Source organism: Nilaparvata lugens, chromosome X, assembly GCF_014356525.2.
Source record: "Nilaparvata lugens isolate BPH chromosome X, ASM1435652v1, whole genome shotgun sequence".
Classification (NCBI taxonomy): domain Eukaryota; kingdom Metazoa; phylum Arthropoda; class Insecta; order Hemiptera; family Delphacidae; genus Nilaparvata; species Nilaparvata lugens.
In genome coordinates, this window is record NC_052518.1 from 93,210,489 (window position 1) to 93,226,469 (window position 15,981).

At 34.7% G+C, this 15,981-nt stretch overlaps 2 protein-coding genes across 3 annotated transcripts in view; both read right to left on the bottom strand.

The window, feature by feature from the left end:
• The window catches only part of LOC111050160 (carbohydrate sulfotransferase 11), a 48,325-nt gene that overhangs the window by 21,813 nt on the left and 10,531 nt on the right, over window positions 1–15,981 (bottom strand). The window contains exon 3 of one of the 2 annotated variants that reach the window (XM_039442701.1): window positions 14,921–15,020. In XM_039442701.1, the coding sequence (XP_039298635.1) occupies window positions 14,921–15,020 (100 nt within the window). Of the gene's footprint in view, window positions 1–13,792; window positions 15,021–15,981 lie in introns of those variants that run through there. The other variant, XM_022336429.2, reaches the window with a different exon arrangement.
• On the bottom strand, window positions 8,361–9,435 carry LOC111050159 (gametocyte-specific factor 1 homolog). Its single transcript, XM_022336428.2, has one exon. The coding sequence runs from the start codon at window positions 9,297–9,299 to the stop codon at window positions 8,703–8,705; it is 597 nt and encodes a 198-aa protein (XP_022192120.2). The 5' UTR covers window positions 9,300–9,435; the 3' UTR covers window positions 8,361–8,702.

The window sequence follows — 15,981 nt, forward strand, 5'->3', positions numbered from 1 at the left end:
AACAGCGGTTCCACACCTTCAACAGGGGAGATTAAGATGCGCACTTTTGCTATGTTCACTTACTAACTAGTGCAAACCAAGCTGCAAAGTCAAAAATTGCGTCACAGACGTCATTGTCAAACGATCAATAATTGTTGCAGCAATGAAATTTTCACCCCCCTACATTGAAGCTGCACAGAGGATCCACGATAGTGGATCACTCTTAGTCATTTAAATATCCTATAATCTATCCTTTCAACCACCTGCCTATATAGTCCATTATTTTTTTGAAAATATTCCATCAGTTATAATTAAGACATTATTTTATATACCGGATGACCCAGAATAACGGGAACATTTGAAAAAGCCATAAAACATTAGTGGGAAGGGCAAAAATAATAATAATAATATAATAAATAATAACAAAAATGATTTTATTCAAACTAATGTGAAGTTCAAGACTTGCCATTTGAGAATTATTAATGACATCTGTTCTGAACAAAGTTCAGGCTAGAGCTACCAGAGGACTGTAATTTACTATTTAAATAATCAAATACAAACAAGGGGCAAAATTTAATCTTCAATTTGAGCCAGGTTATTTGTACAGTTAAACTCTGCATTAATGAACAATAAAAAAGAGCAAAAACTCACCAAATTTATTCCAATCTTGATTACTTGCCCTTCGAAGCCTTTATTGGGTGTTTTGGTCAGGTTCAGGGTGGGACGAAATCTGGGAATAGACAGGTTCTTGCTTATGGGCTGCCTTTTCGTTGATTCTGCGTTCAACTTGCAGGTTATGCACTGTGTTTCGAACAAAGCTCAAACTGGATTCTTTATAAATTCAAATCTGATTCAAATTAATTCAATTCAATACTATTTACGCTGTTATATTCATAATTCACACACACGACACTCAAACAATTTACAAGAAATTTTCGATCGAAAATTACATGACAGACAAACACAAATTTGTTCTTGCAAAAGAACGGGCCGACGAAAACAAGACAGACTAGACTTACAAAAACATCCACAATGCTAAGCAGCAGGATGGTCTGCGCCGGCGCAAACACAAGCCTGCTATTGGCAGAACTACAGTCTGGCATTCTGGCGCTACAATTCTCTGGCCAGACCAACATCTATCACTTTTTGATGTTGAGATTCCTGCAATATTTCAGCTGGAATATTGTTAATTTCATTTTGAATTGTCTGTTGTGATTCAACCACAGTTATTGGTCAAGTTGTAAAAACGTTTGATTTGAGATAGCTCCACAAACAGAAAATCGTAGGTTGACAGATTATGGGACCAGGAAACGCAGATGTTGCAGCGATCAATGAGGAATCGTCAACACTGATTTCAAGAGTGTATTCGTCCAAGAGGAAGCCATCTCAAAGAAGTAATTGTCAAAAAGTGATAGATGTTATTAATAATTATGAAATGGCAAGTCTTGAAATTTACATTAGTTTGAATAAAATCAGTTTTGCCCTTCCCAGTAATGTTTTTAAAAGTTCCTGTTATTCTGTGTCACCTTGTATATTGAGACTGAGAATTATATTGTAAGAAAGAGGTTTTTAGAATTCATACAACTGGAAAGAGTTTATTTATCAATTTATTCATCACTCTAAGAATTTATACGAATTTAGATTTCTTTTACACTTGAGCTTTCATAATTCTGTATGTAATAAATAACTACAACATATTATCAATATCGACTAGCGTACACACTAACTTCTGCTAGAAGTTAAGCCACAATATTTGACATTTTACAAATAATGTAAATAAATATGATAATTTTCATTTCAAGTTATATTTATTCTCCTGCTTTTTGAGAAATATTGAGTCAATTCAATTGATTTTCATTTCCACCGGGTATGGCATCCCTACGGCAGTTAATGCTACTCATAAGCTAAACTCCACCAGCTACTTTTGAGTTACACTAGCTTTTGAGTTAATGCTACTCAGGTACGTACCGACGGTAGTTTGATAAACTGCCCTCAAATATGATCCTTGGAGCTTCATGATATATAAAGCTAAATATTCAAATATTACTTTACGAGTATGTTGAATCTGGTACAACACACAATTTGGTTGCTGGAATTTGAAAAAAAAACATTTCTTTTTAGTTGTAGAATAATAATTTAAATTTATAAACCAAGCTCTCAATGCAAGTACACATGACTGTCTTCAATGTGAAAAGAACAATAGACATTAAAAACATAATACATAAACATAACAATGGATATAAGACAAATTGAACATCTTTGTTGCTAACCTAATTATTCATCTATGATTGATATCACATATCATTGATTAAAATGTCGTATTAATGATGTACAATGAAAGATTACAATCACTAATGTGCGAGATAAATTACTTTTAACATGAAGAGGAGAAACCCAATTCTCCCTCCACAGTTTGTAGCATAGTCACAGATGGACATCCTGCGCACAATTGGATGCGCCATGTCATTTCGCTTCAGGTTCTTGTGAAGAACACATCTCCATAACATACACAAACATATCACTTTGGAACATTGCCAGTGGAGGGGAGCGAAGCATTACAAAACTCTCTCACACAGACACAAAAGAAGGAGAATGCTGCTAGGTAGTGGGAGAGATTAGTGGAGGATAGAGCATCAGACCTCTCCGTCTTTGAGAAAGAGCCGTGTTAAAAGAAATTTATCTCGCACTTTGGACTCAATTTATTTAATATTGAAAGTGAAAAATGCACATGAATATAAAGAATTAAAAGTGTCTGTTCGTCTATATCAACGAAAACGTTAAGTATACATGACTGTCTTCAATGTAAAAAGAACAATAGACATTAAAAACATAATACATAAACATAACAATAGACATAAAACGTTTAAGACATTTTCAGATAACTTGTACAACATAAGATTAGATTCAGTTTTTCATATTGAAAGATATTTCAGATGTTTAAGTACAATGCTTGAATTTGAGTTTTCATCCACATAAAAATTTCACAACTGAGAACTTTCAATTCAAAAAGTAGTTTATTCCTCATTAAAACTACTTACTTACTTACTGTCAATTCCTTCAGTTCAACATAAACTATTATCATTGAAAAAACATGAGAAAATTACAGATTAAATGACAGTAGGCTATAATGCAGTGGGAGAAACACTTTTAATTTTCAAAAGCCTTAATCGTAATTGACAAATGAATAACCCCCCAAAATTGATGAGAGGAAAGATTGATTAATTGCCTTTATTAGGGCGGAGTTAGGACTCCTGGTCCTCTCTACCACACAACCCTTTACAAACAGAGAGATGTAACCCGACAGTTCTTTAAGGAAAATTATCTTCACATAGACCCAAGGTTCAAGTGTGGAGATGAATTCAGCTCCAGTTGACCAAAATATTTGAGATATTTCCAGGATTTACTTATTACATGAATAATCATGAATTTTTATATTAATGAGTTAAGTTATGTGTAATGATAATAAGATTATAATAATTGAGGTCTCCCTTAGAAATGTTATAGTTTTTATAGATGTTGGAACCATATAATATTGAGGTTGATTACAAAGCAGAAAAAATCAAGCATCAATGATAGAAAACGATTGGAATCGAATTGGATTATAATAATAAATTAGGCGTCCAGGGAAGGTCTGCCTAAGAAATTTTCTAGTTTTTAGCGATTTTAGCATGTTGGAACCAAACAATATTGAGGTTGATTAAATAGCAGAAAAATCAAGCATCAATGATAGAAAACGATCAGAATTGAACATAATTGAGTAGTTTCCTTGTTACCAATGTGTAAAATCCTAAAACATAACAGACAACACTTGCCAGTTCTATAATACTGATAAAAACAGGAACACAGACAGATTGAGAATACTTAGAAACTTACATTTTCGGTGGCAGAGCCAACCTTCCTCAACTGCTCACTAGTAGTTGTATTGACTATGTGGTGAGTTGACGCTGTCAACAAATCCCCTCAAAAGTGGTTTTAAAAGGAGCTTTACTGATGGAGAGGTTAGTTGGCGAGTTCCCTGCGGAAGCATTGAAGACACCGCGAAATTTAGTTGTTGAACTGTCTTCTTTTCTTACACATAACATGGGAATAACAAATGAACTCTCTATGCCTTGTGATCAGCCATGTGATCCAATTCAATGTATTGCTTCATAAAATCATGATATTGTTGCTTCATAGTGCTATCTGACTAACTTTCTCTCTAAAGCAAAAATTGATTTTTGAGAATTGATGGTTATCACCCTAACATACATTTTCGGTTGTGAAAGGCAATGCAACTTCGTAACGCCCTGATGGCAGTCATACAGTTGTTTCCGCGAATAACTTGTCACAATATTCAGGAGATGGATCAACGACTTCATCAACTTTAAATTTTTCAATTAATTGATCAACAGGCTCGATGCAAGTTAGCAAACTAGAAACAGAACATTGTGCTGTTGAAGATTGAATGTTGGATTGACCTATGATGACTAAACAAAAGACAGTTTTTAGAGCACCAGGAAATTTTTCAAATTTTGATGAGTCACCTAGCTTGCTTTTAGACAAGGTGTGCATGAAAACATCGGCACAGAGAAACATCAAAAGGCACTCATTGGTGAAACTTTTCATCAGCTAAATGGACAACTGCTGAGCTCACACATGAGTTCGGATGTAGAACGTACATGAGAAGCATTTTGAACGTTGGGTAGAGCACAAAGTCTAGCGGCGTCATACCGACATTTCCTACAGCTGCCATTGTAGTTAATTGCCAATTTTTGTTTGGGTTGAGTAACTAGACTGTCACAAACTGTAAAATTGTGACTGTTTTGCAAGAAATCAGGAGGAGCTCAGAGTTCATCAGTTTCTGCCAATCATACTGACTGAGAAGACCAAACTCTTACATTATACAATCCTCCTGTCTTTTGATCCACTTATTTCCGATCTCCTCGGCTACAACTTTAACAAAGCTCTGTCTCACCTCGTTGATCAGCATAATCCACCTGTTGAAGCAATCCAAAGTGTTGAACAGAGATAGATGATTGGCGAAGCGACGTAGAAGTGGTATAATCTTCAGTAAAACATCTGCACAAGTAGACTATAACAACTGCAGAACACATTTCAATAGCATGTGGATCTGGTTGTTGGAGTTGAGTTGGCCTTCTTTTATTGCCAAATCACACTCTTTGCACATGACATTCATCCTGCCATGGCCGTGACTAGTTCGTGTCATGTAAGCAGTGCTGGATATGATGCAAACCAAAGCGGAGACTGCTTCAGGGGCTATTTGATTTGTTATCCATCCAAAATGAAGGTTGCAAGATGATTGATCCAGCTTTATAAACAATGAGTGCATGTGCTTCACAAGAAAGGGCACACTTTCAATTATTTCTGATAATAGTATCTTGTTATTGAAGCATTCGACTAGGAGCCTCACTCTGACTTCTATTTCATTATTTGCCACCATTCTACCAAGGCCTGAGATACAGTCCTTAAGCACTTTTTCAAAACGTGGATTGCTCTCTTCTTTCCTTATCAAAGAGACCACACCTTACAACTGACACCCAACGGAATCGCCCTCTCTTCTATCTTCAAATAAATCTTCTATCGCACGGTCGTCCTTTGTAATCGACAGAGAAACAATTATTACCATTCACTTCAAAATATTTTCATTTATGTTGACATTCTGCGGGAAAAGTCACTTCAAACAAATGATGAAAGCATGAAAAATTGGTTCCAGAGGAGAGAATACAAAGAAAATAAAAGAAGATGTAAGGAAAGAAAAACATTAGTACCTGCATATCTTTTTTCAAACTTAGATGGCAAACATTGCAAGCACAATTGCATGCAACAGTCGAAACAGCAAGGAAAAAGTTCGAATTGAAAGTGGCGATAGTGCCATCTTGAAACCGATCTAGTAGTCCAGTCAAGTTGGCAGCAGACTGAACTACAGATGACCTAATATCATCAAGTCTTCATGTACGGTTGCTAAACAATTGATCATTTCAAGTTTAGAGACTAACGAATTGCACAAACATTTCCAAAGTTCACTGTCCATCAGACTAATCGCTTCATCTGGTCTTCTATCGACTATCATTATATCTTCAGGTAAATCCATTCCTTCGAAAGAAGCAGACATTTCTTTTTTGACAAGTTCTTCCAGTATCGGCATAATTTTCAGGAGTAAGAGAAATCTGGAAGGAGAGCCTTGATTTGGGTTTTCAAAATGCTGTCATTCCCCAAATAAACATGCTGCTAAAAGATCAGCTATCAACTTGCTAATACTCTGACCAACATCAGATCTCATCGATAGACTATCTTTTTCAACGAGAGGAATCAATGAATCGAGTAGAATCTTGTTGAGAGTTGGATGACACGTACCATTAGTCTCGATGAGAGCATCAAATAACCTTTTGAATGCTTCCAAGCCCCAATTCACTGAAGTATCATCAACAGTCCTATCAAATGCTCTCATATAGGTACCAAGCTTCTGAAATATTTTCAGTGTGGAAATTGACAATTCGGAGTTGAAGCCATTGGAATGTGCCAAATTGGTTAGCATATTGACAGTTTCTGTCACAACAATCTTGGAATCATCTTGTAGTGACCTTTCAAACAGGTTACAGAACAGAGCTGCAGTATCGGCTCTGAACAGTTCACCAGCATAGGTAATTGGGACGAATTAATGGAAAGTGTGCCCTTTCTTGCACATGCACTCATTGTATACAGAGCTGGATCAATCAATCTTGCAACCTTAATTTTCGATGGATAATGTTCAAATTCAAATTCAAAGGGTTTCTTTAGAAGTAACTATTTCGAAATTTCTAAAGAACTCCAAACTATTTCGAAATTTCTAAAGAAACCCTTTCAGAGATTAGAACTAGAAAATCAGGGCGTCTATAGTATTCCCTGCCTGAATTGTGACAAGATGTATGTAGGTCAAACAAATAGAAGAATATCAGCCAGGATAGAAACACAAATTGAACATAAAAAACAAACAATCCACTTCAGCCCTTTACAACCATGAAAAAACACAGGTCACAAAATAAATTTTAAGAATTCCAAACAAATAGCCAACATTCAAGATTTTCGGGTTAGGATTGTACGAGAGGCCCTAGAAATAGAGAAACAAGGGAGCCTTAACAAAAGAGATGACAGTACAAATATCTCTTCCCTTTGGAAAATCATTCTCAACACAGCACGAAAGCCAGACACTTCTCCGGGAATTCCATTCACCCAACAGCGCCAGGCCGAACACGTGGAAGAAGGAGAGGGGAGGAGGTACTCCCATCGACCACGTGGAAGAACTTCCAAACACACGCGGGAGTCAGTGTAGCTAAAACTGCGCTCCGAGGATGTCATTTGTTATAATGGCGAAACGTTAGCAAGTGAGTGAAACTGCTTATCGGATGTACCCGGTTGATATATATATATATATATATATATATATATTATATATATATATATATATATATATATATTATATATATATATATATATATATATATGAATAAAACAGGAGACATAAGACATAAATAGATTGAAAACACTTAAAAACTTACATTAGAAATGGGGGAAATTTTATACAATATATATAATATATACATATAATATATATACATAATATAATTTTATACATATATACAATATATATGTGCATTTTTGCACATAAATACCAAGTGAATAATGTTTCTCATGTTGCCTGCAAATTTTGTCTAGGACTCTTCAAACAAGAATTTTTGTTTGCACATGTAAGGAACTGCAAGGAGAGTAATGAGTATGGAGAAAACCCAAGAAAAGTGGATGATTACGGAAGAGAAATAAGATCACGTGTTTTTAAGACAGCATCATTGATGCTATGACCAGAAGTTCCATCATCATGTGAGGGCGTTAGAAAGAACATTTTTCCTAGAATGGAACATGATTTCATTTCAGTCACTGCACAATCAGATCCACTCATTGTGAAATTTGGCGAAAGAATACTGAAGAACCACAATTATCAAGTTTCTTACATATCTATTAGAATGCATGATCTAGCAAAAGTACGTATTGAAGTCAAGAAAAGTAACACTAAAATTCAGTGTCTTGAAGACTGCATTGATGCTTTTTATTTTGATAATTACATGTCAGCAATTAGACAATTGAGTGGATACAATGATGATACTGGTGAGTGTTCTATTCCTAGTTTACCACCAAGAATTGGTCCACGTCTGAAAACATGTGCTGACATGATTAGATCAGCTATTGTTAAAGATAATAACTTGACCTCTCCACATAAAATAAGAAAGGCTAGAGGAATTGACGATTGACGAAAACTAAAATTCAACTCCACTCCAAGGAATAATATATATATATATATATATATATATTATATATATATATATATATATTATATATATATTTATATATAATATAAATGAATGTGTTACTGTACTTGAAGAGTAATTGACCAAAAATGATACATAATTATTAGGTATTGTTACAACTGAAAATGGAGAAAAATTAAGCAAAAACTGTAATAATGAATATAAAAATGAACACAAAAATTAACATAATTATATATTGTATATATGTGCAGGTAACTTATCAACCTCGGTGCTTCTTAGAGTTGCTCTTCTTCCTACAGACAAGCGTAAAACTAATCTCAGTCCCCATTACATATTGTTCCGCCAGGCGCTGGCAAATCTGCTCGACCTCTTTCTCTCTGTCATTTTGAGTGTTCTGACTGACTGCATTTTCCAATAATTTCTTCAAGTCTTTGGCAGACGTAGCGGCGTATTTGAGTCCAAATCGGACTTGGATTTCTTGTCTTTCTTCTCTCCTGCTGCCCCTTGTGCTTTAGCTCTCTCTTCGTCCATTGCCTTCTCTTGTTGAAGGCGTTCCAAGCGACGCTGCTCGGCCAAAGTGAATAGTTTGCGCTCTGATTTTGTCAGCCCGTTCTTCGCCAGCGGTCGCATCACTCGTTCATCCACGATTTTCTGCTGTATAACATCCAGCGGAGACACAACGTTCTGCACTACAGGGACATTATCCCAGTCCTCGATAGAATCAGGGACTTCAACATGAATAGGAACCGCATTGGTTACCGGGCAGGTGGAAGCTCCCACTCTCTGGGTAAAATGTTCCCAGTTCCTACGGTAGGTGCAGTTTGCCTCATGATGGTCTAACTCGTGTTTTGGCACAATGTGATCAGAGTTGAATTTACATTTTGCTTTATCCATGTCTGGATAATTTTTCTGGCATTTTAGCAGGTGATTGCCGAGACGAGAAGCCACAATAACACGAGCACTGATAAATGGGCATGTCACCAGGTCCCTGGTGGGATCCACCCTTTTGTTTTGCAACATTTTTCTGTCGAACTTTTAAAAATATAAAATCAAATCGAGACCAACACGAAATAACACCACAGGGACAGGTAAAACAGCTTGTTGAAACTTGAAAAATCAGGTTTCAAAATCATATATACATATACATATATATATATATATATATATATATTAGGGTGGGCCGAAAAAATAAGTTTTTTTTTTCGAAGTTGTAATAGCTCGCAAAAGTGTCTCTTTTGGAAGGGGAACACAATGAAATAAAAAAAATTGAAATCGGTTGACATCTTCCGGTCGCGCATGGGCACTAAAGTTTGTTAAAAATCTAAAAAAAACGAAATTTTTCAGAATTTTTTTTTCAACTTGAATTTTATTTTTTTGTGTTGTAATAGGTGAAAAATACTTAAAGTATAGCTTAAAATCATTGTGATTTTTTTTCATTTAGGTTAGGCAATATCTACCGGTGGCGCACGGAGCCTAAAATTCGCCAAAATATAGAAAAAATCACATTTTTCACAGAACATAACTTGAGCATTTTCAATCAATGTGGGCTACTCAAAGACAAGTTTGAAGAGCCTGATACAATATGATGGGTGAGTATAGAAAACCGAGCTTGATACATTGTTTTTTATTTCACAAATTGTAGAATACAAGAAACTGTTGAATGTTATTGGACAATAAAAACTGAAATAGAAAATGAAGCAAAACTAAATTTTCAAAACTGTCCAATTTTATGTCAAGAATCAAATTCATATGTTTAGAAACTACATATTTCCTTCAAATGGAAGAAAAGACGATACTTTGGTGATAGAGCAGGCCCACTTGAAACAGTATCGTAGAGTCATAAAAGAAGAGCACTACTCCCTTATTCAAGAACTCAGCTCACTCTACATTGGTCATGTTACTCCAAACTCTGGAAGCTCAGAAGAAATCGTTAAATCTGTTATTTCTTATCTATCTTAACATGAAATATCTCTTGAAAACTTGATTGTGATTGGCTGCGATGGTACTGCAGTCAATACAGGTTTGAAATCTGGTTTGATACGCCGAATAGAGCTATTTTTGAGAAGACCTCTACAATGGGAAATTTGTCTCATACACTTGAATGAGTTGCCGTTTCGGCATTTATTTGAACACTTTGACGGCATAACAACGGGGCCTACTTCCTCTAAAGGGCCAATCGGTAAAAAGTTATCTAACTGTTGAAAGTTCCCAGTAGTTGCCTTCCAGATCATTGACTGTGAAATCCATGAAAAAGACAGACAAGTAGGTACTCAGTAAGGATCAGCAATATTTACTTGATGTTTCTAGTGCAATTAAATCAGATATTTGTGAAGAAGATTTGGCTGCTTGAGATGGTTGACAAAAGCCTACAGGACCCTCAGACTCTACGTAAGTGAAGTAAGCCCCTCACCTGAACTAAAAAAAATCGTTCTATTTGTGCTACCGCTCATATATGCCAATGTGGTTTGCAATAGAAAAAGTAGACTATTCACTGACGGTCCAAAACGTGTGTACCAAACCATAAAATCAACAAGGTATTTACCAAAAGACCTGCTTGACATTGTTGATCCTGTAATCGAGAGAAACGGTTTTTTTGCACACCCTGAACACATATTATTGGCAATGACTCAGGATAACAGGAAACATATAAGAGAGCTCGGATTCTGGAGAATTCCATAGTCAAGGCAGGTCGATGAAAGAAGGAAAGCCATAAGAACATTTACCCCTCCAAAAATCAACTTTTGTGCACAAGACTACTTTGAATTAATCAACTGGATGGACTCCAATCTCACACTTCCATCACCTCCGTTTTTAAGGGGCTTTACAGACAAAGCATTAAAAGCGCACATTGACTTCAACAGTGAATCCATCCCTGACTGGAACTCTACTTTTAAAAAGTTTCCAGTTCACACGCAGGCAGTAGAATGGTGCATTAAACTTGTCACCGAAGCTTCGAGAACGCTTTGTGAATTTCACAACCAAAATGGCTTCATAAGAGCAAATCTTCTGTCAAGATCGTCTATGGCCAATTACACAAGCATAACAGATTTCAGAGTTCCATTTGAAGGAAAAATGTAGTTTATAAACATATGAATTTGATTCTTGACATAGAATTGGACAGTTTTGAAATTTAGTTTTGCTTCATTTTCTATTTCAGTTTTTATTGTCCAATAACATTCAACAGTTTCTTGTATTCTTCAATTTGTGAAATAGAAAACGATGTATCAAGCTCGGTTTTCTATACTCACCCATCATATTGTATCAGGCTCTTCAAACTTGTCTTTGAGTAGCCCACATTGATTGAAAATGCTCAAGTTATGTTCTGTGAAAAATGTGATTTTTTCTATATTTTGGCGAATTTTAGGCTCTGTGCGCCACCGGTAGATATTGCCTAACCTAAATGAAAAAAAATCACAATGATTTTAAGCTATACTTTAAGTATTTTTCACCTATTACAACACAAAAAAATAAAATTTAAGTTGAAAAAAAAATTTCGTTTTTTTTAGATTTTTAACAAACTTTAGTGCCCATGCGCGACCGGAAGATATCAACCGATTTCAATTTTTTTTATTTCATTGTGTTCCCCTTCCAAAAGAGACACTTTTGCGAGCTATTACAACTTTGAAAAAAAAAACTTATTTTTTTCGGCCCACCCTAATATATATATATATATATATATATATATATATTATATATATATATATATATATAAAGTCAAAGTCCTTAACACCCTCCCTCCCACAGCCCCTTCCATAGAAGTCAAGACGAAATAATTGGAGCTGCTTCCAGTCCTGGTCTCAACAGACAGCATTAGTACCATAGCTACCAACTGTTTAATTAAATTGAAATAAATTTCATCATATCATAATAAATTTCACAGCTATCAAATATATGCTATATCAAATAATATGTGCGGGTCACAGCCTCTCTCAACTTCTGCCTCCAAGCATCCCTGTCCAACGCTGCACTTCTCCATCTCCGCACACCTATCACTGAGGCGTCATTATTCACCACATCCATCCATCTAGTTTTTGGACGTCCTCTCTTTCTCCGACCGTACAGTCTTCCTTCCATAACCATCTTTGGCGGATATGCGTCGTCAGCTCTCATCAAGTGCCCTGCCCATCTTAGCCTGCGTACTCGCATCAAGGTTACCACATCTGCGTGCTGGTACAACCTGTACAACAACTCTTCATGGTGTCGCCGGCGCCAGGCTCCCGATTCATGTACACCCCCAAAGATCCTCCTCAGGATTTTCCTCTCAATTCATATATATATGAGGTTAATATATGAAATAACACCGAGGTTAATAAGTTACCTGCACATATATACAATATATATGTGCATTTTCGTGTTCATTTTTATATTCATGATTACAGTTTTTGCTTAATTTTTCTCCATTTTTGTGTTCATTTTTATATTCATGATTACAGATTTTGCTTAATTTTTCTCAATTTTCAGTTGTAACAATTCCTAATAATTATGTATCATTTTTGGTCAATTACTCTTCAAGTACAGTAACATATATATATATATATATATATATATATATATAGTATATATAAGTAGATAATAATATAATGTACATAACAAGTACATACATAACATAACTGATACATACGGTACATTAACAAGTACTGATGCATATGGACGAAGTAAACTCGAAAAAGCAATTACTTTGAAAGTGGAAATATAAGTATCAAATACACAATAATAGATATCAATAAATTGGGGATACTGAAGATAACAGCTTCTAACTACTTCACAAAAATTGCGAAGTTAATCTCATAAAAGTGACTTATTTTAATATATTAATTTTATTTCATTGTAATTTTTAATTATTGTTGATTTTTTATCACATCAAAACATAATTTTAAAGCACAGCAGAGGATCTTGCTTTGATTCCTCTCTCATAATGTAATGAGACTAGATAACATTTCTTCCATGAATGGTTGAATAAGTAGATGGAAAAAAATCTAAAGAGGTTTTAGGGCCGTTTGCACAGTATAGATTACTAAACTCGATTAATTTAATCGAGTTCAAGTTAATCCGAAAGTTTCAACTTGAGTCGGTTTTCTCAGTACATTTTCTAATCCAGTTTAAGTTAAACTAGTTTAGCGTTAAGTTGGTAATAGAATGTCATCGTTCATCAGGAAGGCTGATTTTTTACAGGAAATTTGTTTACAAACCATCAGTAAATTGAGGTTATGTAGCTATTTCCTTGTTCAAAATCCACAGAGCTGTAAGCTGTACGGTAATAAAAGTGAAAAGCGATCAAGAAATTATTCAAAAAAATGATGCAATGCCATATTACTATTAGATACAAACTTATATTATTTTAGTAGGCACCAAAAAATATATTTTGGAATGTAAGATAAAAAAGCTATTTTGTTACGCTTAAATCTACTACGGTCTTCCTCGTTTATTGGAAATCTCTCGAATGCAAAATATCACAGTTATGTGTTATTAAAAAAATGTTTTCTAATCAAAGACCACTAATAAAAATTGTCTTATTTTCTATCAAGTGGTTTATTTAATCAAATAGCCTAATATAAATTGGCAGTTGCTTTACTCAAACAAAACCGTTGAAAAAATTCTCTATCATCCTAGAAATTTGAATGATTCGTTTTTGCCCAATTTTTCTCAGTTGCAAAATTTATTTTTAGTCATCTTTATCAATCGCATTAAAAACTTCTAAAATTCCTGCATTATAATTATTTTTACATTCAAATAATGATTCACTATAACCTAAATAATTATTATTGTCTACAGAAGCATTAAAAACAAACGTCGAAAAATAATTTACTATCAGCTGTTTCCCCATCAAATCTTTACAGACGTCAAGTTAATCCAAATTATTTGGTTTAAACCTCCTGCTTTGGAAAAAAAATCCAGATTTGGTTTAAGCTTTAGCTTAAACTTACACTGTGCAAACGGCCCTTAGAGTGCTAGAAATCAAACATATACTCTATAGTACCTCATAAAATATAACGAAAATTCAATATCACTTGGATAAATTTGTAAAATTATATGAAAAATGTCAGAGCTAGAACTTGGTCACTATCCAATTTCAAAACCTAAAATACCTTCTAAATCGTAATTAAATATTTTAAAATCTAGAAAATAAATATTATACAACTGAGTGATTACATTTTGTGATAACATAGAGAAATAGCTTCTAAGTTGAGCAGAGGTAGTCGACGGTTTTGTTAGATGTGGAAAAGTTGATGAAAGAATTCCCGACAACTGTAACAGGTATTCAGAGTCTGGGTAGAGAGTCTCGTACTTGCCTATGAAATCATATTTTAGCAAGCACGGTCTGCACAGATCCGAAATCGGTTTCCAGTGTTCGTTGAAAGTTACATTTTCAGGTCCCGTCAAATAAGCGGCGAACTCGACGAATGTTACATCGTCACCTTTCTCCAGTGACATTTTTGACGCGTTGATTCGATAGTTTTTGATGATGTACCGGCCAAAACGAGACTGGAAGTAGCTAGACCTCACATGGTTCTGATCGAATTTATTCCTGTAAGCGGATAGTAGTCTCTCAAAGGGATGCCTGACGAAAAGAAATTTTCGGTAGGTGCTAAGCATGTACTTTATTTCTGGTACTGTGAAGTTGTTCAACGTCAAGAACATACCTCGTCTATGTGCCAAGTGCGCCGGAATGGACAGGGCGTCTGATGTGTTGGCTAGGCCCGTCAGGATCATCAACACTCGTTTCCAATTAGTACAAGCCACCTGTAAATACAAACTCATCTTTACTTATTCTTTCTAGCATTAAAATTAGAATAAAAATTCACTTCATAAATGAATCAATAAGAATTACAAAATGTATATCAGGAACTACCTTCTAAAAGAGAAAGTTTGAGCTTGGGGAAGAAACCAGTAAGCTATAGTATTCGGCAAGTTAGTAAAGAAGACTAATAAATTAGATAGATCATTGAAATCTAATATAAATAAAAAATAAAATGGCAATTCTAATAACAGTCACTGCAATGTAATATTGGAGCAAATCACAAACTATTTACAGACGATAACTAGAGATTCATCGTGAACTGTGTGCAAAGATTTCTACAGTCACTGAAGCGGCAGTAACTTACATTCTATTTTTCCTATCACGTGGTGAGGAAAACAAATCAAATTTATAATACATCATAATTCAGAGAACAATATAAATCATTACACAAGGATTTCAAGTAATTTTAGGATGCTCTGTATTATGTTGCATACATTTTAACTCTTCATATAAATCATTACACAAGGGTTTTATGTAATTTTAGGATGTTTTGTATTATGTAGCATACATTTCAATTCTTCAATTAAGAGTTACAACTTAGTTCACTGGCTAATAATCTCTAAAGATAATTTGAATAAAAGCCACAAAGGTTGAAGAACCTGCTTGAGTGGAAAAACAAATCTTATTCCAATTAACCAAGAATAAAAAAGAAGTAAAAAATTGAAGCAAAATTAATATACTGTATAAGTACATACAATTACAATGTTTTGTGGTTATTTATTCTTCTTCATTGGGCGTGGTTACTTTAAAAATGTAATTTGCATTATGACTTTGTGATATTACGACGTTATGCATAATTCGATTAAATTAATCCGTGGATGCTTTTCTTCTTTCAGCAATCGATCACGGTTAGGTGAGGTAGCTCAGCCGAGTAGCAAAATATGAAACTATTTTAGACCTGAC

Excerpts from the sequence above, each read along its gene's own strand:
- LOC111050159 (XM_022336428.2), bottom strand. The coding sequence starts at position 9,299 with ATGTTGCAAAACAAAAGGGTGGATCCCACCAGGGACCTGGTGACATGC.